This window comes from Diadema antillarum, unplaced genomic scaffold (genome assembly GCF_040938485.1).
Source record: "Diadema antillarum isolate AM-2024a unplaced genomic scaffold, OU_Dant_1.0 seq00001978_RagTag, whole genome shotgun sequence".
Lineage (NCBI taxonomy): Eukaryota > Metazoa > Echinodermata > Echinoidea > Diadematoida > Diadematidae > Diadema > Diadema antillarum.
This window is the reverse complement of record NW_027272636.1, coordinates 2,295-29,257: the sequence shown is the minus strand read 5'-3', so window position 1 is coordinate 29,257 and position 26,963 is coordinate 2,295. Positions and strand designations below refer to the sequence as shown.

Here is a 26,963-nt window from a genome sequence, read left to right as displayed (position 1 = left end):
GCTGCCCATGTGAAACGGGTGAACCAGTATTAGGCAAGGTCTTCAGCACAAAATTTCTTGGGGGGGGGGGGGGGGTAGTAGCAGCTGCATAAAGCAGGTGGTCATCACCACTTTGACAGGTTTGACTGTGCATGGCCTCTCTTTCACAAGAGAAAGGATAAAAGGACATAAAAGGACATCAAATAAAACGCAAGCAGGTATTAAAGCTTCAAATAGGAAAATCCAGCCAAGACAGCATTGTGTCGGCTGAATCACTGATCATACAAGTCTTACATAAGCATATCAGTGTCAACACATATCTGTTTAGTACTGTATTCTCCAGCATGTTTTCTGTTTGTGTTTGTTCATAAGATTGTAAGTATGTGGAATTTGGGTAATTGAACTGTTTTTAGCAAGCAGGAGTTTTGATTTTTTTTTTGTCTTGAGAGTAACAATTTTTTTTTTTTTCAAAACAAAAATTGTGCTCTATTTCAAATGTATTACAGGCTTTCAAGTGTTCCTACTTTTCCTACTTTTTCCTACTTTTTTACTGCTTGTCCTACTTTTCCTACTTTTTTGCTCAAAATCCTACTTTTTCCTACTTTTTCCTACTTTTTTGGTGAAAAAACCCGCAAAAAAAAAAATGTGCAAGGCTACTTGAATAATTGATATTCAGAAATGATGAGTAGACTCTAGTTGCAGATTCTTACCGATGGGGAGAGCCTCTATCTTCAACATGAAAGAGGGACAACACAATCCAATCAACCACAAGACTGCTGCCAGCCTCAGCTTTTGCTCCTGTGAAGACCTTTATGTGATTGATACCACTGATATTGCAGCCTAGGACTTGGAGCAGTGCTGAACCAGCTCTCATCATCGCTCAAAATTACCAGGTAAGCTTGCCATACACTTAAAAGTAGAATTTGACGTCAAATCAGATAAACAGGGAGAAATGTGTATTTAACAGATCCCACAAATTGTGAACAAGGAATGAGAACAACAGTAATTACTTAGCCATCTTGAAAGATAAAGACTAATAGGAGAGCTGAAACCTCTTTATGGACAATCTTAAAAGTTGATGGCTTTTTACATCTTAGAAGTATTGTTTAAGAGGTTGAATTGTATCACAGGTAAGACATACATTACCTCGAAGAACTTAGAAGTAAGCAGGGGATGGAGGAACTTCAAGGAAAACAAACACAAAAACAATATTTCACTATCGTTTAAAGATTGATTGAAGTTTAAACCATGAGACGTTGAAGTCCACTTCCTGAAGACACAGAACTATCAGGAATATATAGAGAGAAAAGCCATCTGAAGCATACCTGAAAAAACCCACACAAGCAGGAAAGCTAATGAATGTTAATTCCACAAAGAAGAGCAAGTGTGTGAATGTTTTAAATTGAACCGCCAAGAACAGTTTGTTAAGTTTGGAGGAAGCAACTTGCAGAAAAATTAGAAGCCATGACGACTTTTTATTCCACAGATCTTGCAAATTTTAGTTAAGGCTGAACATCTTTTTATTATCCAGCTAGTTTGAACAAGATGCAAGAAAATGGTAGAACAGAAATCCCTTAATGAAAGTGATTAAAGTGTGATGTATCGTTTGAAGTGACACACCCAAAATATTGAACCATGTGAAAGAGTCTTGGTAAAATGTGAGACAAGGAAACTTCTTACAAAAAGTGAATGGATGGATGTGTAACATGTCAGTTGTGTCAACATACAAAGCTGTAAGTTGAAGGTGAAAACCAAAAGAACAGTGGAGAATATCAAAATTGAAAGGACACAAATACACTCTATTTAAGGGGGGATGAGAACTGCATGGTAAATATACAGATCATCTATTGTGTATTTGCTTAAATGACCAAAACAGTTTGTTAATTTTGGAATTTTCTGAGAAATCAGAGAAGCTGGCAAGGACTTAAATGATAATGACAGTCACTGTTTATTCCCCAGATCTTGTAAAGAGTAGTTTATAAAATTGACAAGCTGAAATACTGAGCCAGCAAAATATCTGGAGAATGAAAAGCAGAACCTCAACCTTGTAAAATTTCAAAGGCTGAAGGATATGATATTCTCAAAATTATATGAAGAAATTTGATTTCAAGAATATTGAATGAGCTTAAAAGTGCCTGGAATGATATTGCAAAATGGAGAAACTTCCTAAAAAGATCAAACAGCTGTATGAATATTCAACAAAAAGGGTCATGATGAGCTGAAAAGAAGTTGAATGTAAAAAATTATTAACTATCTGCGGTGAATTTGGCAGAAATTGCAAACAGTAAGAAATCATTGGAAAGTACAGAATGATAAGTTTCTACCATTCTTTCTAGATTAACAAATGTAAGTTCATTCAAGAATACATGGAATCTATCATCTACAGAACACCAAAGAAATGAAAACTGATTTATATTCGTTATCTACAGAAAATTATCAAAAATAGTCGTGTTTGCTACCTATAAAGTCAGTAAGACTACAGACAATAAGAAACAAAAAGCAGATATGCATATATGCTCCTCACTTTTATAAGGTGGAGTAATTTGGTTATATTTAGTCTTCTGTTACTCTACATGTGACAGTACTACATTTCCCTGATTGATACTGAAATGTAAAGTATTTGATTTTTTTTCTGTCTCTCTCTTTGGATGTTTTGTGTCCTATTGGTTAAAGTGTTTCAAATTGAGCTTGCCTTTAATATGCTGCCATCTATATCATATGATAATACCAAGATGATATCTCTGGAAATTCAGTGGTGGACACTGTGCCATGAACTCACAGTATTTGAGTGTGTAGATTTGTAGTGGGCCAGGATTTGCAAAATAGGGATGTTAATGCATTGGTAGGTATTAATTTCACTTTGTAAGGCCTCACTGTCATGAGACAATCCATTCTTCATGCATGTCTTGCCAGAAATTATGATAACACATGCTCTCAGAGACTAATACTGACTGCTACATATAAGTAGTTTAAATTATCCTGTTATTTTAAAATGTTTGAACACATGTTACATGCTTACATGGATTTGAAATTGAAGGTCTCTTGGAAAGTTAATCTATTGCTTATCTCATGGTCATTCAGCTGGAACTTGAAAGCATAGTAGTCTTGAGCATTACTTGAATAGCTTTGTCAAACATCCTTATTTCCAGTCTTCTTCACACTTTGAAGTGAAACATATCTTTACAACTTTAAATGAATGGAGATAAAAGTGTCATTTTTTTTTAAATTGATTTTGTCAAATATCCTTATCTCCACTCTTTTTCACATTTTGAAATGAAGCACATGTCTTCACAACTTCAAAACATTCAAATAACTGTAGATAAAAGATGCCATCTTTTAATTATGGAAGTATACAACATACCTTTGGCATTAGTGTATAACTTACACATCATGGAATATTTATGACATATTTTGTGGGATGATAAGATTATGTGACCGTGCATCACAAAACCAACAATAAGTCTTACACACTGATTTTGTGTTAGGACTGAAAATAGGTGATATGGGCCAACCCGGCCAATCTCGAGTTTTTCATATTTTCTGAAAGAGCAAGTCTTCTTCTATATTATACTAAAGTTTAGGATCATAAAACAAAAAGGAAATTGTGTTTTTAGCAATCTTTTTCTGGAACACTTTTTTGGTAGAATAGTGTGATTAGGTGTTTCTCATAGAGGCCTCTTTTCATTTCTTTAAAAAAAAAACTGTCCATACTCTTAACTTTCAACTGCAATAACTTTAGGAAGGATGATGCTACTGCTCTGAAAGTTGGCATTGATCATCTACAGAATGTGTTAATAAAGCATGCAAAGCTTTATCTGTTAATCTCTTCATTGTTGCTGCTCCATCGGTTAACATCCTGTTACTAAGTATTTGTTCCATTCATTGCAGAGCTAGCACTGCTTAATGAAGATTAAGCGCTTGAATAGACACTATACTTCAGAGCCCCTTTACTCAGTTCACATTTTCCAGAGTGTGTGCTTCATTCCAATATTAGGATAGGTTAGGAGAGTCCATTTATATCGAGTTATACATCATTTTTAAGCTTAAAGTTTGCTCTTTTAGAATCTTCCCTTACTAAAAATCCATGTCGAGCGACTTGTGTTGGTGTTGCTATGCAGGGTCACAATGGTAGGTGTTCATGTCAATCACAGAATGATGTCTTTTCTATGCAGATTCATATTGCCTGTACGATTGAACATGCATTTCTGTTTGTTTCCTGACATTGTTCTAAGGAATGTCTGCCTTTGTTGTATTTTTCAGGCTCTCCCAGGAGCAAAAGTGAGGCTGAGGCAGCAGGGTTGTGAGTACAAATTCAGATTTACATGTAACATCAAGGGTTCTGGTGAGTCTCGACGAAAACTACTCCAAATTGCCTGCACATGTCCTGATTTATTCCTACTTTTTTTCTCAAATGTCCTACTTTTTCCCTCTCATGTCCTACTTTTTCCTACTTTCTTAGAGATTCTGTTCCTACTTTATTCCTACTTTTTTACATTATCCCGCTTGAAAGCCTGGTATTAAGAATGTTTAATCTTTTCTTGGCAGATTTCTCAAATTTAGGCACGGATGTGCACATTCACTTCAATGTTGACCTGCCAAAATTACTGCAGCAGTCATTATGTATATTCAACCATAAACTACACACTTATATAAACACATGTGCAAAAGACATACCCATGTACATGTCAGTAGATTACACAGAGTGCACATATATAATGGGTAACACATACATATGTACACTTTTATATATCATGTACATTTTATGTAGAAACATGCAAATAAAGCAGTGACATTGTAAAGATCAAACTAGGGTCACAAAGTGTGGGATGTAATGTTGTGTGGAAAATTTTTCCCTTCTGATGGCAGCTTCTCCAGTGACATTTCATTTTTGGGGCATAGCCAACGTGATGCTCAATGAGAGTGTGTCCAGTGCTTTCTGCTGAAGAGGGTGAATGACTTGGAAAATCATCACATTGCCAATTTCTGGGGAAAATAGTGTCACGTACAAATCAGAAATACATTCCCGGCTGTGATACATGTGTGGATTTTGGAAATTACCCTTTGCTTTCCAATTAATTACTGCACTCAATGCCAAACAACTGTTCTGATGCCAAAATGATTCAAATAGTGACTTTAGTTCAAAGCGCTGTGGGTAATGCAAATGTCGATCACCGTGATCCCGGGCAGCCAGCCAATTTGCCACAGGTGCATGAGGTTATAACCGATTGTCTCTCAATTAAGTGTGGAAAGTTTTACATGACGTCATGATGTCGTGGTGCGAGGCTTTCAGGGAAAGTGATGTCATGTTTCAGTGAAAGGGTATCCCCCTTGTTTTGGTGCCTCACTGGGTACAGTGAGTCACCCACCAAGGGTAGGAAATCAAATTCGTCCTCTCCGGACGGCCCGTGCGCAACGCTCTGACGAAGGCGTCGAGCAGCTGACGCAAATTCTGCTCCTCTGTAGGGACTTGACGCAATCGGCTACTCAAGGACTTTGGCTAGTCCAGATGTCCAGAGTTATAAGTCTGATCCTGCACACTGCCGTGTGCAGTCTTGATGGGGAGCTCTGCTGGAACTTACCAGCCTGATCAATTCCATTTGTTGTTGACTTACCATTCCACTGTGTTTCAGTCAAGAAAGTTTGTATCCTGATTCTTGGAGAGTTCTGACGCCAGAGTTTGTTTGCATCCGCGACCACTCTCTGGAGATTTAAGTGGAGAGATTTTGTCAACTTTGTGACCTTTTAAGTGATTGGGAAGTTGCTTATCAGCAAAACTCTTGTTGGTGTTAGGTGGACATCAAAGGATATATTTGCTTTAGGTTTTTATTTCTAATGACTGCCTTGCTGTCTGAAAGAAAGAGCTTGTGAACATCAGTGATCTGAATAATTGTCAAGTCAAGTTTGTGCAAATATAGACACATAGTCATAATGGAACCTGAAAGTTCAGAGGTGAGTGAATATACTGTATATAGAGTTTGATAATAACAATGATAATCATTTAAAAAAAAGTAATTTTCCACACATTGGATACAATAGTGCACTTCTGTTATAGTGAACACAGTTCCAACAAAATTTTTGTTACAAGGAAGTAAAAAGTCAGGTCCCAAAATTATCATCTAGATACATCTTTATGTACTTAAAACTGGTTGGATATAATGACATTTTGATTTAACCAAAGAAAACTGCTTGACCCAAGGACTTATATAACAGGAGTTGTCTGTACAGTGCAAAATACTTTGATGTGTGTGTATATTGTGGCTGGTGCACATTCAGACATCAAGTAGAATCTGTATGCGCCGAATATTTTGCGAGGTTTTTATTTTTCGCAAATTTCGCGAATCAGGTGCTATTCACGAAATTAAAGACACGCAAAAATATTGACTCTGATCCCGATGTGAATGTGACGTAAGCGTGTACACTTCTCCGTTCAGAACAGGACTCCACGATCGTGAATTTAACCACTCGTGAAATCGTTGGGAATTCCCGATTCGCGAAAATTTAGACTCGTGAAATATATGGCGTATACAGTAGGAGTACAGTTTGGTGGTGGTATACAATGCAGTACAGATGCTGCTGTGTGAAGGTTTATGATCTTACTTTTCCAAGCATTTTCCAAACCTGAAAAAAAAAAGAAAAAAAATGTGCATTACAGCATTACTCTTCATTGTTATGTGTTTTTGTTTTGTTTTGTTTTGTTTTGTTTTTTTAAACATGCTTTTTCTCAACCGATTGAGTGTTCGCAATATCATGTGAGACTTTTGAGGAATTTCTTTCAGCCAGTTAAAAAGATCAATGAGAGATTCTACATACATTGTATAACATCAGTCCCTTAGTTGGGAATGGTTTTAGCTTTGAATTTTTAATCAGACTTGCAGCTGTCTTGTCAATGGGCTTTATATTTGGCTCAAATGTTTTACTTTTGAGGATTTCAGTCTTCTCTTTCTGTGAAACAAACCATATTGTCAGAAAAAAAGTTGTGTTTCTTGAAATGGTTTCATGCATGTACGTATCTGGCAGCGGCTTGTAATGACTTATCATAACTGTATTTGTGCACTACAGATGCTACAAACATTACAGCCAGAAAAAGGAAAGACAGAATTTTTGACATTTGTAGTCAACTTCCTTTGATATTTTCCCTGGTCGCAAGGTCATCGGGTGTCTGTACTGCAAGTCACACCTTGTGTAGCTAGCAGTGTATTACTGTCCTAATGGATATTCTTCACATGTATAAATGCAATGATTAGCTTTTCATGTGATTGAGTGTAATGCCCCTCTTGCATCATAATGGCCTTTTGTAGGCACATGATATCATTAGTGTTCGTACAGTAGGAACATATACATTCGTGACTCATAGATTTTGTGTCAAATTTGAAATTTCATGAGCAAAAAAGTACATGTGATTATTTTATGACTAGTTCATTAAAAAGATATTAATACATTTTTATGCATTGTTTCATTTTTCTCCCAATTTGGTCAGGTTCAACAACCAGCTGTCACCAAGACAGCCACTCCTCCCACCCAGCAAATGGCAGGCATGTCTCTTGCAGCGGGAGCAATTGTTAGGGTAGGTTAATTACATTCACACCACATCAGGGAGAATTTGGCCAGTTAGTTATGAAGTAACACTCTTTTTTTCTGTCTCGTTTTCTTCTCTTTCATACATTACGAGATGGGAAGGACTGTTTTCTACTGTGTGGTGAGCTGAGTGTGGCAGAGATGCGTATATGTGTTCATAATGTGACGCATATGTGTGCAACCACCAGGGAGACGGTGTGTTGCCAATTTGAAAAAACAATTGTTAAATCATTTAAAGCTGTGCTTTCCAACCTTTTTAACCTTAGGCCCACTTTGGCTCCTTCAAAGTTTTTTTTGAGGCCCGTAGTTAGATCAAATAAGATTTTTTTTTTAAATTTAAGTTTTGTTCAATATCACATCCCTCTGGCAAGAGCTTGGTGACCCACCAGTTAAGAAGCAGGGATTTAAAGGGAAGACTGAACATATGATTCTTTCATGTTTGATTTCATTGTTTGTCTCCTGCAGGGTACTGGCACAGTAAAGCCAAAGGCAAACTTCAATGGACAGAAAGAAGCAGAAATCTTGCGTAAAGCAATGAAGGGACTTGGTAAGTATGCATGATCCATTTTTAAAACTTTTTTGTACAACAATTAAAAATATGAGACTTTACTATGTTCAAGTTGACTTGCATATAAGTAAAAGCAGACAAGTGAATAGGAGATGTATTATCAGAAAGTTGATGTGAGATGTGAAAATTATCAATTTTTTTCAGTTTCATATTTTTCATATAACAATTTTGTTTGTCCCAATCGCAATGCCAGTTAGTTGAAGTGATGATGTTATCAACTCATAACACTCCCAATGGGTCGTGCACTAAAATACCATGAAATCCATTATCATTTTAGGTTTGTAATTTAGCATCTACAACCCTTCCCCCTGAAAGTTAACCCTATCTCTGTCACGGGCCGATTAAATCGGCCCAAAAACTGCAATAGAAATGCTTCGGCCGATATTATCGGCCCTATTTTGATTGACAGATTACTTCAAAGGCTATGACACCACCACTCTATAAACTCATTTGTGATTGGCTGACAGTGTAAGGAAACACTTTCCAGCCTGAAAAAAGCTTCCCCACCTTTAACCAATCAGGAAAGCTTTCTCAAAGTCCAAGAAATTGTTGTGGCCCCGCCCATGTTCATTTGCATTCAGACTGCAATGTATTGTGTACAGTTTTGGCATGTGTGGAGAACTTACACGAATCTGTATATGTGGGACTGTAATAGAGATCGCCGCGAGCGATGAAAAGATCGTACACGTGGGTCAATTTTCATCTATTTTATCTAAGTCAAAATAGTAAAACATGAAGTGAAAACATTCAGATTAGGGGTTTTAACATCTCTGAATTCTGTGAAGGGGTATAGTTTCAGTAATATCGGCCTCATAAATGATCTGAAGAATAGTTGAACACTGCACATTCGGTGCAGCAGTTGCAACTGTTTACTCAGCACTAACAGCAGTGCAATGGGTCTCTAGTTAGCCGGGGCCAGCGGGCCAGGTGTAAGGAGCAATAGGGTTACAGTAGCTTCCTGCTGGCGGCCTGAAGCTGTGCAGTCTTTATGTTGGGGTATGTTTGACTGTTTATTATTATTACATGATGAAACCGTCACTATGCGAAACTTCAGTTCAATGCAGGTTTATCATAAAGAAAATGACTGCTGTGATAGTTAATTCTGTTTCAATAAGGAAAGTGCAGAAAGTCGTAGACTAGCAAGCATGATGATCAACTCGAATGCATGGACACTCCAACGTCGATATTTGCAATAACATTTTTTATCCTTAGATTATCTTATCATTATGGCATTATCATAGAACAAGATTAATATAGATTTGAAAGAAAAAAGCACAATTCAATTTATATTTTCAGCTTGACAAGATACAAACACGCTTTGTCTACTTTCAGGCCAACTATCACTCACAAAATCAGAAATTACACAAAATGTGTGAAATCTAGGTTGTAATTGCCACAGACTTTTGTTCATAAAATGAAAAGTACTGATGCTATTGATGAAAAAATCATACCATCTGAAAGCTGAATAAATTCTCTACAACATCTATGAGACCTTTTTGTGATGCAAGCTCATGTTGTGTGGAAAAATGAGGTGGTAACATGGAGAAATAAGTCTGCATTGATAATTATGAGACATAAGAGGGCGTCCTACTTAAAATTGAAGTGCGCCCTCACTCAGATTATTATGGAAAATGAAAGTTTAGACCATAAGCTTTCAAATGATGTATAACATGACACATTAATGTCAATAATAATAATCAGAAATGGCCATCAACAATCTTGTGTCTGTGCACTGCAAAATGTCTGAGCAGTCTGGCTACGGCGTATGTGACAGATATAGGGTTAAAATTGTAAGATTAGTGCAACCCAACAAAGCTTTGTATATGTGAAGAGGAGATTATGCACTTTACTCCTCTTCCTCCTCCTTTCTGCCCCTCCTGTGATCAAGGATGCGACGAAACGGCGGTGATCTCCGTGGCAACGACATGCAATGCGGTCCAGAGGCGACAGATCTCCAAGGACTTCAAGACGATGTATGGCAAGGACCTGGAGAAGAACCTGAAGGGAGAGTTGAAGGGGAAGCTGGAGAACATTGTCCTCCACCTTTTCATGCTTTCGGCTGAATTTGACGCCCACATGCTCCGCAAGGCGATGAAGGTTGGTGGAGTGACCTTATTAGGCGCTTTCAGACTGGCAAAAGATTGAGAAGATGAAGTTTGCGACCTTTACCATCTTGAAGTTTTGCCAGTGTGACTGCAAACTTTTCGCAAAACTTCTTGCGAAACTTCCCACTCCAATTAGGGATATTTCCCCCACCCCCGACAAACTTCTTGGTCTGTTTGCGGGCGGTGTCTCCGAAGTGCGAGGCCATTGTCATGTACAGATGTGCATTGTTATGTCACAATCACTATAGCCATTGGATGGCACGCTCTTTCTTGCATGTGCGTAGCAATGACCCAAACTTCTTGATCCAAGTTTCGTTGTTAGTGTGACTGCACGACGAAAGATCCTTTAAAGACTTCTTGATGTTAAACTTCTCAATCTTTTGCCAGTCTGACTGCACTTATTGTGACATTTTTGCTTGTTTGTTTGTTTGTTTGCTTGTTCTTATTTTCCATCTCACAAGATTGTTGGATTGCCCATATTCAGCTGCATTTATTAACTGGTCTTCCATGGGGTCCAGTTGTGCGTATATGGGGTGGACTACTTCACTAGGTGTATGCACCCTGCTCTTCGTAATGAATGAATGAAGCAGGATCTTTCTTACATGAATGGGTTGTGACTTTCTCACACACAGGTCCTCCATTTTATGTCCCATCAAAGTGCTTTGCCTCAACTAGAGGGGACAGCATGATAACACACAATAGCTCAGTGAGACTCACGTCGGTTCGAACCCGTACCGGAATCTGAGCCATTCAATTGAAAGGCAGATATACTACCGACTGAGCCACCTTGTTGTACCCACATGTGACAGCATCATCAAATTCTCACCTGAAATATAACTTTTCTCACAGCCCTCACTGGGCCTCATTATGTGACAGTGTGATCTTATTCTCATTCACAATGTTGGCTACAAGTGTAGGAAAATTCTTCCTTTTCCTCCAAGATGGCTAATTGTATCTTACAGGGCGACTTCAAAGCAGTTAAGATATCTGCCAGTATTTTTGTGGCTTTCTCGATGTATGAGAATATGATTTCAGTTTCATGAGCAGCCCTGCTAGCAGTGTTGAAAAATGCTTCCTTGCCAACGTCACAGTACCCCACAAGATGACTATAATCTTACAACACTGGAGACATGTAAAGTGACCATGTAGAGTGATTAATCAAAATTCATTGTGAACCATTGTCAAAAGCGTAGAGAAAATAAAATCGAACTTGTTCTAACTCTCAAGCTCTTTCTAGCAGGCCAGTTAAAACTTTTCAGTCCAACGCACCCCTTGTTTTTACATTAAGTGTGTGTAATGACAAATAGCCATAGTACAGTTTCACTCATTTAGCTCATAAATGGATAAGTCAGGTAATTGACAGCTCCCTTAGTACACATTTAGTAAGCATATGGAAGGTTAACTTTGCTGACAATAATGTGGTTTTGTCTCCAGGGACTAGGAACCGATGAGTCGGTATTGATTGAAATTCTGTGCACCAGGACAAATGACGAGATCAGGGCTATCAAGGAGGCTTACAAGAAAGGTGAGTACTCTTTGAAGATACCATAGATAGTCAAAGCAATGTTTTATGTAAAGGTACTGTAGATCGAACTGAAGATAGTGAGATATGTGTAGAATCAAAGCAGGCAGTGTTGTAGGCAGGTACCCAGTAAGTAGAAACCAGTGAGAAGCATGATGCATGTTGTAGGACAGTTTTCATACCTGATATTGATGTAACAGATTTATTGAAGCGATATTTGCTCTCACTTTTAGTTTCTCATTGTTTTCTATTCATTTTCTAACTCAGACTTCCAGTTGCAATCAATGCTTGCAACACACCAGCAAACTGTATTCATATCTTATCAACATGTTGTGGGCGGATGAATAAAGTGGTTTGTATTTCGGAGCATACAAGCTATCCTTGAATTTTTCTTTGACTTTTAGTGGAATTATCATTCCCAAATAAATGCCTTTAAATCTCTGTTATCCACTCCGGCCAAAGAAGATCCAAACAGAATCTTGGCAAGCTAGTATTTGATTTTTGAAAAAAATAAAGATCAACAAAACTGAAAACATACCCCCAGTAGCTCAAAGTGTAGCCTCTGTTTGTTTTGTGATACAGTACTTTGACTTCATACCATACCTGCAATGGTTGTTGGAACTTTTCATGCACATTCCTTGTCTTTTCCCTCTGCCAGAATTCTCTCGAGACCTTGAGAAGGATGTTGTTTCGGAGACGTCGGGTCACTTCAAACGACTCCTTGTGTCCATGCTCCAAGGGGCGCGCTCAGAGGTTCAGAGTGTAGACCATGCAAAGGCCAAGGCTGATGCTAAGGTAAGCGATGCCATCTTGTTGCCATTCAGGCATTTATTACTTAAATTAAGTCGTAAAACCTGTTATCATTTCATTTCAGTTGACTGTGCACAATAACCCAAACTTTCGTTACTCAATTTTTTATCTGAAGGGAGAGTTGTGATAGCTGTAGAGTTCATCAGGGATAACATTACTTTGAAAACTGAGAGAGCAAAGATGCCAGAAACAAAAGAGCATTTTGTTGTTGCTGTTGTTCAAAGGGTTTTTTTTTTTTTGGGGGGGGGGATTTAACTTGGTTGGATTAAGGCACACTGTACAGTGGCAGCCTGACTGGAATACTCTCCAGCAAGTGGAGAGAAATAGAGAGCACTGTTTGTTACAGTTTAATACCAGTGACAGGGTTATAATACTTTGTAAAACATTTTTATCAATACAGCGTAGTAGACAGACACATGCAAACAACAACTATTACCTGTTGGAGTCTGATAATGGTGACAGTAACCTCTTTTTCTGGCATGTCGATATGAGTTTAAAGATAATCATAGATGTTTGCGTCACGTTTGTTGACCTCAGGCCCTTGTGACAGCGGGTGAGGCCCGATGGGGGACAGACGAATCCACCTTCAACTCGGTGCTGGCATCCCGCAGCTACCCCCAGCTGAGGGCGACGTTTGAAGAGTACAACAAGATGGTCAAGTACACCATGGAGCAGTCCATCAAGAGGGAAATGTCCGGTGATCTCGAGGACGGCATGCTGACCATTGGTGAGTGGGAATTTAGTGGGTGGTTTGATCTTTAACCCGTTGAGGGCGGACAGATTTCCCTACAACATGAATTTCTCATAGACACTTGCCCTAGAATACTCGGGACTTGTCCTCAACGGGTTAATAGGGGGTAATGGGCAAACTGCTTCTCATCTAGTAAGGGTCATGATATAGATACCTTTTGCATTACTGTTTGTTTAACAGTAAGCAGCAGCTATTTCCTTTGATATTAAACACAGTTTGAGGTCATTATGAGTAGAGAGACATTGTGCCAAATAGCATCGACATTTGAGGGATGCAACTTAAAACATTCACAGCATGAAACTAAACATAACCTTTGCCTGAAGCTATAAAAGGTATCCATCTTGGGGTTGCTGAAAGATGGAGTATGCATGTTAGAAAAATGTCATGAAGAAGTAATGATTAAAAAACAGTAAATTTTATGTTTCATTTTTTTTCACTCAAGAGGGTGAGTTGAAAGGTTGTCCATATCCTTCTAACAAATTCTGCAATATTTTTACCATTGTAGTCATTGCTTGTTTGTTCTTGTATCTTTTTATTGCTATTGCTTTGCAAGAGATTATACTTAGCACATCTTTCATTGTGCATTTAGTGGACATTACTTTCCTTGGCTGTCACTGGTAGCCACTATTTAACCTTATGAAAAATAACTCGAGTGTCCTAACTTCAAAGTGTTGATTTTTGCTGTTGTTTTACTACCCAATAAAAGTAAACAAAGCTGAAAGCATTATTGCACTTTATTACAAAATACTAGCTCCTTTCATTGCTTTTAATACCTTTTTCATTGACCAAAAAAAAATTACAGATTGTATGACCTATCTCTCATTTGTTTTCATTCGTATTCTTTATTTTATAGTACGATGTGTGCGCAACACACCATTATACTTTGCAGAGAAACTGTACAAGTCCATGAAGGTAAGAGTTTTTTGCAATTCTTGGCAAATCTGTAATTTTAGGACAATTATGAGGAGGAGAATAAGAATTACTGATGGAATTGAGGTGTGTTGGATAACAGGGAGGTTGACCACGAAGATGATAATAGCTTGAGCTGAAAGCAATCTTTGACATCCATTCTCCTGTTTTAGTATTGGTGAATTCCCAATTGCTGTTATTAGTATAGGAATTATTGGTTGGTCTTGGGTAAAGTAATTCTACATCATTTTACTCTCCTTACCCGAAATCAAATGCTCCATCAATGTCTGTAATTTCTCACTTTCAACCCAGCTTTTGTATGCTACTGAGAGGCATGAGTGGAGTGCAGAGCTGCTAAATTTAGGAAAGAAATGATTGTATTCATGCTTTGTGATAAGTGTGACAATGTTACATTACCTGCTACGGACTGTCAGAATCTTATGATGAACTGATGAGGCCTTGACAAGGCGTGCATAAATTTTCTGTTTTGGCCGGAATTATGAAATTACATCAAGTATGTGCTTTGCTGCATGACTGTAATGTAATAGCAGTATACTATTCCTGAAATTAGGTGGAGCTGCTGTGTAGGCTGCCTGTTTATATCCAAGTTTCAAAATTGAGGAATGCTGTCAAATTTTTTACGATATGTTGGTTAATGAAGTATTACTATTTCCATATCATGCTCGGATAGCACTTTCCTGAGCTGCTGTGTTGAGCAGGTACTTACTAATCAAAGTTTTAATCATGTGGGTATATCTATTTGTTCATTAGGTAATTAGTTGTTTATCGTTTGTCTTATATAAAGTACGGGGCTTCCATGAATTCCTAATGGAAGATTAATATCATGTGAAAGATAGATTGGTCCAAAGGTTGTGTTATACTGGCAGGGATGTGAACCCGCAACCCACAGGAAGAAGAATCACACCCAAAACCACACAACCTCAGACCAAGCATCTCCTCTGTATGCGCTGTCCTACCAACACTACAAGCGCTTTAACTTTTGCGATTACCATTGGCAACCAGTTGATACAGGAAGTCAATGGCATTTTGACGTGGCAGTCATGAGGGGGTTAGTCTTTAAAGTCACTCACCATGCACTTACACCAAGTTTAACCCCCCCCCCCCTTTGTATAGGGTCTTGGAACAGATGACGACACGCTCATGAGGATCATCATCTCTCGCTGTGAGGTTGACATGGTGGAGATTAAACAGGAGTTCCAGCGTCAGTACAACCAGAGCCTCGGCAGGTTCATCAAGGCAAGCCCAGACATTCCAAAATTACCTCCTATCTGTTAAAGATGCAAGTCACTTTACGCTTTGCGACCAAGATTTTAACTTTTCATTTACTTAAGTATTGGTGGTATTGGCTCTTTTTGATGAAATGTGTCGTAAAGCTGCAAATTCTAGTCATTCTTTCCAAAGGCCATTTTACCGATAAAAAATGAACTGTTTGATGCTTATCAAATCTTCTGCACTGGATCCCACTTGCTGTGCTACACTGTGAATGCCAGTCATTATCATCACTTAATCGAATTAAGAGGAAGTTTTCTTATTTATTCATACCGTTCAGGTACTCCATGGGCACTTCAATACATGTTGTGTATGTTTTTCAGTGAATATTGCTAGAATTCTGTTTGTTTGTTTGTTGTTGTTTTTTGCAAGAATGTTGAAATGGAATAGGGTCCACTAAAAATAACAGTTTATGTTGCATCCACATTAGTGCACTCAATGAATTTCAGGAAATTATCGTTCAAATATGTAGAGACGTTAAATTAGTCTTTGCTTTTGACAATTCATATAATTGTGTGATCCTCATATCTATGTTAATTTGATTTTGCACATACCTGTTGTGATTAGCAGCTTATGTGTTTGCCTGTTTGTGGAGCTAGAATGTTATCTTTTACTTGTGCAGCCTTTTAACACATGATAGTGCACTGTATATTGTCAGAAGTGTAACATGTTGACACTTGTATCCTATGTTAACGTTTGTGTACATATGAATAAGCATGAATATGATTTTGATATTCATCTAACAATGGAGTACCAGTATTTACTTGTTTGTTTGTTTTGTGTTCTTTTCTTGTGCAGGGTGACACATCAGGAGACTACAGAAAGATCTTACTGGCCTTGGTAGGAGGGGAATAAAGAAGTCTGTTCCCCATCGAAAAACAGCTCAACCTACATCTTTCTCCTTTCTGATGGAATATGTATATATGTGACATTACTTTTCTGTGTTTCAATTTGTTAGATTAGAAAGATATCTATCAAATCAGAGAAACCCTTGTAGTATACGATAGTTGTAGTCGTTTTATTTCAGAGAGTGGACGCTGTGTTATTACCTCCTGTAGATATGACCAAATCTTGTTGTTCATACAACATTGTCCTGCATCAGTGGCTTTGTAGACTCCATTTTCGTATGCTTTCTTCTGACCTTGTCCATAAAGGACACAAAGGGAGTGTGTCTCCATAATCGGCTAGTAGTCACTTGTAGGTGGTCAAAATGAGCTGAAATTATTCACACTGTGTCTATGTTATCAGTTGCAGGCTTTGTAACAATGTGGCAGAATATTTCTTCTGCAACTTGTAGACCAAATGAAATTTACAGCACCTCGGTCAAAACACTAAAATGAAATGAGCTAGCAGTAAAAAAAAATATATATATATAAATGAGTAGCCCCCCAAAAAAGAGAGAATTAAAAAGAAACACACACATTATCTATGTAGACTAGGAGAAAAGCATGTTTAGCTGCCTGAGGTACAACATAGCACTTAGAGTAGGCAAAATGGTGTTGCACATCAATCAATACAATGTAGAACTCGTGATGATGTGGCCATTTTGAGACTTGCTGAATAGTCAGAGTAATAACGGAAAGATAGATGAAAAAACAACAACCAACAGATATTACTTGAGATGAAATAATTATCCTTCCATACCTTTTGAAGTATTTTGAAGTAACCAGCATTACAGGTGATGAAAACTAAAGAGAGTTATCATGTTTATGGAATTTTGCCATTTGTAACTGTACATATTTTAGGATATTTCAAAATTCTAAATGCCTTTTTATATAATTTACTCCTTGTTTTTCAATAACCTTTCCCCCTACATGCTCAAGAATAGGGTCTGAGTGAATGTGTTTTGAATGAAATTTGCCGTGTGCAATCAAAGTGGATAGTAATACAATGTATATTCATAGCATGTTACAAACTTGTCCACATTCTTCACTTTCATTTGTTTTGACATGATAGTGTTGGTTATTTTACTATCATTATTGTTGTTATTATTGCTATCATTGTGGTTTCTATTTTCTGGTCAGATTTTGAATAATCTTTTATTACTGGTATCATCATCATGGTTTATGTGCATTCTGCTAACCCATCCATACCCAAAGGATGATACCATGACTTGCTGCAGATTTTTTTTAAATTTATTTTATTACTTTTATTTCTAACTTGTATCATCGATGTGTTTTAGTACTTTAGTCATATGTGACTCTGTGAGGATATAGACAATTCCTCATAAGGCTCAGGTAGCGCTGAATTCATACCTTCTTTTTGCACTTTGCCATTAAATGAATAGCGCAGTCCCACTTGTAAATCTTCCCCCCCCCCCCCCCCCCCACCCACTCAAGCTCATCAGGTGAGAGCTTTGTTTAGGAGTGCAGATACTAGTGACATTCATGACATGTGCATGTCAGCTGCTAAAATGCAGTGTGCATCATGCAAGCAGGCAAATATACCTGAGGAGGCAAAATATGCTGGTGTCAAAAGGGACCTAACTCATTAACAGAGTCTCTAAGGATTTCTTTCATCTTAAAGCTTCAGTGTATTTAGCTTAAGAACTGGATTTGGTGTTTGGTATTTTTTCTGCATGTCTTTCATCATGTGGTGAACAGTGCTATAAGCCTTGCATTCGGCTCAGTCTCGATCTGACACAGCATGGATGAATTTTCGTGTCATGTTGGGATTATTTGAGCATATTTCCTACAGTGTTACACTGAGGCTCTAATAGAAGCTGAAAAAAGCCAGAATATCATAGAATTGGACAAGAGTAGTCAAGTCTGAGGTCATTGCATGAGTTAAAGTCCTTTCATCATGATTTATAAATGTGTGATACTGGTGTGTGTGTGTGTTGATAGTAGATGATATGCTTTAAACAGAAATTCATAGTACTTAGAGACATTTTAATGCCGATGTGTACCATTCACTAGATGAAGCATGTTGCATTAGTTACTCTGCTATGTACTCATTCAGCAGTGTATCTGTATATTTACCTATTGCTTGTGGTATGCTGAGAATTTACTAAAGAATTCGAGAAAGTATTATGAATGTGATATATTCAAATATGGATGTTCTATCAAGGGAAATTAACGGTAACGCTTAATACTCGAGTGTAATCACCTTCGAGTTATCAGTATGATATATGATTTGTACACATTGCTTCCAATGACCAAAAGGATTTGCAGGTGTTATTACAGCCATTTTGATACCATATAATGATGTAGCAACTATGAGCGTAGAACAAACAAAACATCTGTGCACATATCTCCTTTAGTATTTCAGCATGAAAATGAATGATTGGAAAGATAGTGAATCATACGTATCTTCATGTTCTGGGGCCCGTTTCATAAAACTTGTTATCAGTGACAACTGCCACATTTCTATGACAAATTTGCTCTCAGCCAATCAGATGCAAGGATTTCAGTAGCTTGTCACATCTATGACAACTTGTCACTGATGACAAGTTGGTTATGATATTACTGAAGAAAAAAAAAATAGGAAGGGGCAGGAGGGGCCTGCAATAAGAAATTTTATGTCTCCTCAGGGTGGTGGAGTTTTTGCCGTTTTTTTAAATCATGGTTTTAATTGTTGTCATGAACTTGGTAACAATGCACATGCAATCACACTCATTTCAGGTTAGAATGGATATCGTAAACTGCCTTTAGATCTATACCAAATGTAACATCGAGAATCGCTGGTTGAAACTAGTGCAATTGTGTACCATACTCAGTAGTAGCCCATGGAAATGTACAGAATGAACACTACATGTAGTATATACTATCAATCGATGTCATGTGTAACGGGGCTTATGAAATCACATATTGTATGTATGTCTGCCGCTGATTATCAGTAATCTTTGTCATTCATTTACTATATGCAGTTCCCGTCTGGGAATATCAAGGGTAGAGTCAGACATTTGTTTACTACAGTAATTATGCAGCAGTGTTTTCAAAATACTGAGATTTATTTTCCCATTAGCTTCATGTGTGCCATAGGTCCCAAGTTCATATGACTATACACTGTGACTACAAAGCTTATCTTTATCACTGAGTTTAGTTTGGACTCATGAGGAGAGGTTATTATCTAGAAGTACATTGTATGTAGGTTAATAAGAGAATCAAGTCACACAGACGTCATCTGTAAATGTAACCTTGAGAATGAATGAAACGATTCTCACTTATGTCATCTCATACTTCCCTACGGCCTTTGACATTTCTACTCTTTTGGGATACATTTATTTCTGGTATTTGATACAGAATATAAAATTACTTTGAAATATACTATTTAAAAATGATAACATGTAATCGTTGTTCTCATTGAATGTTTATTAGAATGATGAGTGTGTGTGTGAGAGAGATAGAGAGAGAGAGAGAGAGTGTGTGTGTGTGTGTGTGTGTGTGTGTTAAGGTGCATTAAAGTATAATGGTAATCGGGCAGCTTTGGTGGCTTGATCAGGCTTAATTGATTCAAACATCTAAAGAACAGACAGGATACATACTTAGAAATCTAATTTACAGCACCCTCACAACTCAATTGACACATAGGCCCTACAGGAAATTTGTTTTCCTTTTGTGTGTTGATGTCAAGTTAAAACTTCACTTCTGCGTTTTAAGTCAGAAATGTTCTTCTATTTGAGTGTCTAGCAATTTTGTTACCTGTTTTCTCATAGAACGTGTAAATTATGCTCACACACACAAACACACACTCAGTCACACACACACACACACACACACACACACACACACACACACTCAGTCACACACATGCACACAAGACAAAGTCTTCGTTATATTTCTCCTAAAAACACAAAAATGCTTCAGTACTGCAGTTCACGATCTACAAATCTCACAATTTATCATGATGCCATTTGACCACTCAGACGCACAAACAGAAAGCAATATGACACGATAGAGAATAACCAAGGTTTTTTTTTCTTCAACTTTTATCCATTTTAGTAACAAATCAAATACAATAAATCATAAAATTACACAGCAGAAAGCAAAAAGTCTCAGATAATGGCTGTGCATCAAATAAAAACTTGCAGCTCTATAGCACACTGTTCTATCATTGTGTCTGACTGCTGTTATGTTTGGGACAGTTTGACTGTTTTCACAGTACACAGCAGTTAAACAAAGATCAAATTAAGCTTTACATTTCTAGTGGCAGATTTGTCTCTTCTCAAAATTCTGAGGCTGTGTATGTTAAATGCCAATCAGAACAAAATCATTCTGTGGGACATTTAACAACAAATCCACTTGGTATGATAACAGACAAAAGAATGAATAGGTCAAAATCTTGAGCAACTATGACAAAATAAATGCTTTGACATTTTCAGTGCCATTACAAGATTGTAATACATGTATTTGCAAGATCATGTGTGTTCTTGAGTACTACAACAATATTTCACATTTGAATTCTCATACTTTTTTCTGCATTTGTACGGTGCTGCTCTAGTGTGGACCTGTTATCTTCTCTCTGTTCATAACACCTCCTAATACGATGCAAGTTCTTTAAATTCCGAGTTCCAATTAAAGCTTACAGTTATGCACGTTAGTATTAAAAGACAATATTTCTTTTTTTAGCAGCCACACACAACAGCCATTGAAATATATGAGAAAAGATTTTACATTAGAGTAGATTTTGCGAGCCTAACATAATTCAGTGGATTCACAACAAAGTCAGCACATGCACATCAACATGCATGAGAATTTAGTATATAGGTGAATAAGCATCAAACATGAACTTCAAGAAAACTCTGAAGGTATGGCCATTCACTGTTTTGGACACTATATGCTTGCTAGACAGGTGGATCACATAGGATAGCTTTGCGTAATCAAGTATTCCCACTATGTACTGCGTAGTCTAGTGTTTGGCAGCTTGCTGCTGACACCATTGTGCCAAGCTGTAAATCCACCAAATTACATGTTCATTAACTGACTGGCACATATGTGATTTGTCTCTGCATGAAATGATAGGTAGACTTGAATATCAAGGAAGTTTTAAGCATTTAATTGCTTTACAACACTTTGTCTCTCTGCCAGTAGCTGCCAGTCTGTCTGTCTCTCTTTCTGTCTCTCCCTGTCTCTCTCTCTCTCTCCCTCACCCCCTCTCCCCCTCCCCCACCCTCCCATCTTTTTCTCAGAACTGCACTAACATTCCACGGATGAGTTGGAAAACACAGATATTTAACAGCTTCAAAAGTGAATGTTATTCACAATTGTAATAAACGAAAATTACAAACAACGTAATACATGTAGCTTAGAGAAGAGTTGCAAGGTGAAATAAGAATTATACGCATACATACATAAAATATAAGTAGGTATACTAATCATTAAGTTGCATACTTGACACATAGAAATGGCAGATATCTATAGAATGATTAAATGAAATATCAGATGTGAAGTTGGTGCTAAAAAACCTGTCAAAGAAATGTGATTGCACATGCAAGTCAGAAGCAAGGGTGATGTAAAGAAAGGAGTGAGTTTACAACAGGGTTATGTAATGCCAAGAGATTAAGTAGTTAAAGCAGAGAGAGCCCACACTTGAATGTTTGCGCCATATCTTGCACGAAAATTACACTTATACAGCCATCTGCAAACACCACTGCTCAAAATCTATGTAATCACAAAACTGTACATGCTCCTGACATCCTAAATTTTGCCAGCAAATATGCCAGCCAATCACATTATGAATACAGTGTAATTAAGGCAATGAAAACTAACAGTTTTGATTCTTAACTTTGCAATGGTCAAAACAAAAATGTCACAACTTTCAAAAGATTCTTCACTGCACATAGAGATTCATACAGCTTGCTCATTGACAATTAATTGCACTGCAAAGATATACAGCATAAACCTTCATTTCCCCCTTTTTTCCCCATAATTGCATCACTTAAACAATCAAATACTCAGCCTTTTGACAAATGCCTTCAAAATTATTTGCATCAGCACAAAAATAACAAAAAGCAATAATGCACACATCAAACATTAAGGGAAAAAATAACCATGTCCAATATTTGGTTACAGTTCATTGCACATGCTTTTATCATATCTATATGAATGTAGAATTAATTGTGCTGAAAAAATTGCAATGCTCTGTTACTGTACACATTTTAGTGCAATACTGGAGAATGCACTGGCACTTTTGACAAGGAGCTTTAACACTTCAGACTCCTGTAGCCAGTGAAAATGACATCTTATATGAGAATTTTAAAAAAATACACGACATCCTTCATGTACTTCACTACAATTTAGGAGTGACCTGACACAGATAAGTGCATAGTGTTAGCTTTGTGATTTAAAGTATCAGTTCTTTAATCAGTTCATTGTGTTACATTGTCCTGAGGTAGAATGGAACACAAGATCTCTTCAGCAGATCACACATGGGGACTTGTGCTTGATACTCTTACTCTGCTACAAAATGTGACTCTAAGAAATTGTTTGGAAGAGTAAAAGCAGGTGGCACAAAAGGCAACAGTGTAAGCAGTGTTAGCAGGAAGAGATTAATGAATATAAAAATAAAGAAACTATATGCTTTTTCCAATATCCTGTGATTCCAAACTCTACTCATGAACAAATACAAATCATACTCCATCAGGAATAAATTCTTAGTACAATTACATATTTTCAGTTCAGTCTGTAGTCATATCTCATAGTGTGAAATCTATGACTAACGGATTGGAAAGACTTTTGAAAATTGCATAGTTTAGTTTAGACATTCAGCATACATTTATAACACCCTGGCTAGATATATATTTCACATGAAGCAATGATGGGTAGGTCACATAAACTGTGCGCATTGTGAACTGTGCTCCTTGCTGTCTAACAACCTGAAGTCTACACAGTCTGAAATTTAACAGGTGAGTAGAATGCTAATGGTAAAGTGTGCCTTGGATGGAAATCAATATTGCAACTTGAAATGTGCACGGAAGTATGCAGGGCTCTTGCTCAGCTTCAGTACTCTGGATCTGACATGGGTGCCCTGCAAGATACAGAATGAGGAGAAGAAGGATGGAGAACTATTGTAAAAAAAAAAAATTACTTATGACACTTTATACACATGGATGTACACCAATTGAAACCTTACAATGCTACCTGTATATCGATATGCTTATTGGTTTGTGTGCAAATAAGAGAGTGCAGGATGTCTGTACGATACCTATATAGACACAATGTGTCTTCATTGTCTGAATGGCTTTTATCCTCTCTTGTGGTGAAGTTACATGTAAGCCTACAAAGTTATCACTCAAACATAAATTCATATTTTTGCATCTCATCACTTTTATGGGAATGAGATGTTTCCTTTTTAACTCTGATAATTCACTGAGAGATATCAAACATTAATCTTCTAAGGATATGTAACTTATGTAACTCATTACTATGAAAGAATTTGATTGTGTTGTAAGTATAGACAAAATGTGAATGTTACAAGAGAAAAGCTAAGTGACCTTCACTAGGAACATTTAAAAGAAATCAACCTAAAAAAATAAACAAACTTAAAAAGAAAGAGAAAACCATTCAGTACAGGATACAAAATTTAAAAAATTGGGTAAGAAATAAGAAAGATATGACATTTTGAAATTTCACATTTTTAAAAATATATTTCTTGACCAGAACTTATGATATTCAAATGAGCGAGTTGATGTCATACCCTCACAATTTTTTATGTATGTTAGATATGAAATTCAGAAAATCATCTTTTTAGCTGATACAAGTGAAAGCATGTTCCCATACTAAGATATATCAGAGTTAACATTTGTTCTTTTTTATTTTGGGTTGTTTTAAGACAAGTTTTATATTCATACAACTGAAATATGAGACCTTTGTTATTTCTGTATATGAAATGGATAAGAAACTGTGAGAGCATGACATTGTCAATTGCTGATTTGAATATTCATAAGAACTGGACAAGAAATGTTTTATGAAAAAATGTGAAATTTGAAAATGTCATATCTTTCTTATTTCTTACCCATTTTTTTTCATTTTTGTATCATTCTGTAGGCAGGGCTCGACAGTAACGGTGGCCCGGTGGCCCAGGGCCACCAAAAAGGCACGTCGGGCCACCAAAATTTCACAAATGAAGAATTTGATGGCCTTATCGGGCCACCAAAAAAGGTCGGATGTTTGCCTTTGGGCCACCAAAAATAAAAGTTAGTGTGGAGCCCTGCTGTAGGGAATATTTTTCTCTTTCTTTTGAATTTTATTTATCTATGAGGTGGATTTCCTCTTTAACGAGGGACAAATCAAAGGCAAATGACCTACCTGTAGCCTGAGCTGACTCTCGTAGCTGCTGGAGCTCTTCGGAAATGCGATGTTGAACTACCTCTTGATTGGCTACTATGGACGGACGTTCTTGAGTGTGCCGATGGACTGCGGTTATTGTATTGCACTGTGTTGTATTGTCCACTGGCTGGGCGACTGCCTGGTGGTGTGTAGCTGGTACTAGAAAGGGATGGTGGCCGATGTTGCGGCTCAGAGTAGCCCCGATGTAACTGGCCACTCACAGGCCGGCTAGGGGCAGAGTCACTATTTGCGGAGGAGGGGTGTGCACTAGTGGGCCGCTCCATTGTAGCATTGTTGTTGCTGTTGGCTAGGTTCGGCAGGTGGCTATTTCTATGGAAACTGGCCACAGTATGGGGGCGGGACATGGGCTGCTGGGTGCCAGAGGGCCGCCATGTTGCCTTAGAGCCCTGAGTGAATGGGAACATTGTCTTGTAGGAGGAGTCATTTGGGGCAGGGTACCTGGAGGAGACAAGATATACAGTACATCAGTTGTAGTAGGAGTTTTAGAGACTGCAACATAAGTGAGATAAGATAAACACCAACAGCAAGTTTACCTGAATCCTTTACTTGCAAAATACTGCAAGTCCAAACAGCTCATTCCAAAACTTGTTCACACAATCACCTTAGAAAGGTGACATTATTGATTATCAAGACGCAAAGGTGACATTATTGATTTTCAAGACACAATGTTGTGCACATACTGAAAGATTATGTGACAACAACAGAAAAAAATATTCATTTTACTAAAATGCAACAACGAGCAGAAGTTTCACAAAATTGGAGATTTTATGAAAACAAGTTGTTCAATTGGAGAAAACCTTGGTGTTGCCAAGGATGTCATTATAGGACATCACTAAATACCACTCTCTGTAATTTATCCTCTTAATCTAGTAGTAGACACAGGCTATATATGAATAAAAGAACTCTGACCTTAAACTTTGATATTAATATCAGATGAGTAGGGAAGATCTTCTTTAGCATCCAATAAACGCAATCTGAATGTTACCAAATAAATAATAATAATTACAATTTATATTGCATCACTTCTATTAATGAAATGCTCAAGGCACAAATGTGAGATCAAATGTCAACTCACCATGGTTCCTGGAATCTGTGTGTGTACTTCTCTTCTTGTGCCTTTCTGAATACTCTGAGCTGTATACAGGAGATATAACAAAAGGGAGATATTTTGATGCTTACTGTTCAATGAAAATGAAATCTGGAAAGAAGAGATACATCAATAAATGCACCAAATATACATTGTAAATATTTGTAATGTATACATCACAAGTCCAATTTGTTTATGACTCCAGTGGGAGCAGACTGTAGCTGAACCGTCCAGCCTGTCTAGTCTAGTCAATAAATGCACAATGTATGTGTACATATATACTGTAATGTTGAGTTTGATCCAGTGAACCCTTACACACTGTAGATGACACATTGTATGTGCAAGCACAAACACTACTGATACAAACTAAAATAATTCATGATATCAATCTGTGATGTGGCAGAAAACATGGCTTCTTCTTTTCACACTTTATTTGTCTTTATACTAAGAAGAAATACATCATATGCATGACATTGATTGATTAATATGTGGCAAGAATACAGTAAAAACAAGGAAAAGTAGAAATTACGCGGTGCGTAATATATGTCCCCGCCGGAAGTAGCATTTTGTAACAAAATGTGCAATATAGGTAAAAAATCAAAGTCAAAGGTCAAAGAAGTCAAAGGTCAAAATTCTGTGTAGAAGTTTTGAAGCCCTCACCTAGTGCCATCACATAACGCAAACGGAATCGAAATCGGGTTAGAAATGGCGAAGGAGTAGCATTTTGTAGCAGAATGTACAATATACAATGTAGGTCAAAAAATCAAGGTCAAAGGTCAAAGAAGTCAAAGGTCAAAATTCTGTGTAGAAGTTTTGAAGCCCTCACCTAGTGCCATCACATAAAGCAAACGGAATCGAAATCGGGTTAGAAATGGCGAAGGAGTAGCATTTTGTAGCAAAATGTACAATACAGGTCAAAAATCAAGGTCAAAGGTCAAAGAAGTCAAAAGTCATAATTCTGTGTACAAGTTTTGAAGCCCTCACCGAGTGCCATCACATAAAGCAAACGGAATCGAAATCGGGTTAGAAATGGCGAAGGAGTAGCATTTTGTAGCAAAATGTACAATATAGGTCAAA

At 37.4% G+C, this 26,963-nt stretch overlaps 1 protein-coding gene across 1 annotated transcript in view; it reads left to right on the top strand.

The window, feature by feature from the left end:
- LOC139713465 (annexin-B12-like) overlaps window positions 1-16,364 on the top strand; it is a 35,647-nt gene extending 19,283 nt beyond the window's left edge. The window contains exons 6-14 of the mRNA XM_071625191.1: window positions 7,457-7,543; window positions 8,020-8,101; window positions 10,011-10,219; window positions 11,662-11,752; window positions 12,408-12,544; window positions 13,097-13,286; window positions 14,164-14,222; window positions 15,354-15,476; window positions 16,308-16,364. Coding sequence (XP_071481292.1) covers window positions 7,457-7,543; window positions 8,020-8,101; window positions 10,011-10,219; window positions 11,662-11,752; window positions 12,408-12,544; window positions 13,097-13,286; window positions 14,164-14,222; window positions 15,354-15,476; window positions 16,308-16,364 — 1,035 coding nt within the window. The remainder of the gene's footprint in view (window positions 1-7,456; window positions 7,544-8,019; window positions 8,102-10,010; window positions 10,220-11,661; window positions 11,753-12,407; window positions 12,545-13,096; window positions 13,287-14,163; window positions 14,223-15,353; window positions 15,477-16,307) is intronic.
- Window positions 16,365-26,963: the final 10,599 nt, after the last annotated feature.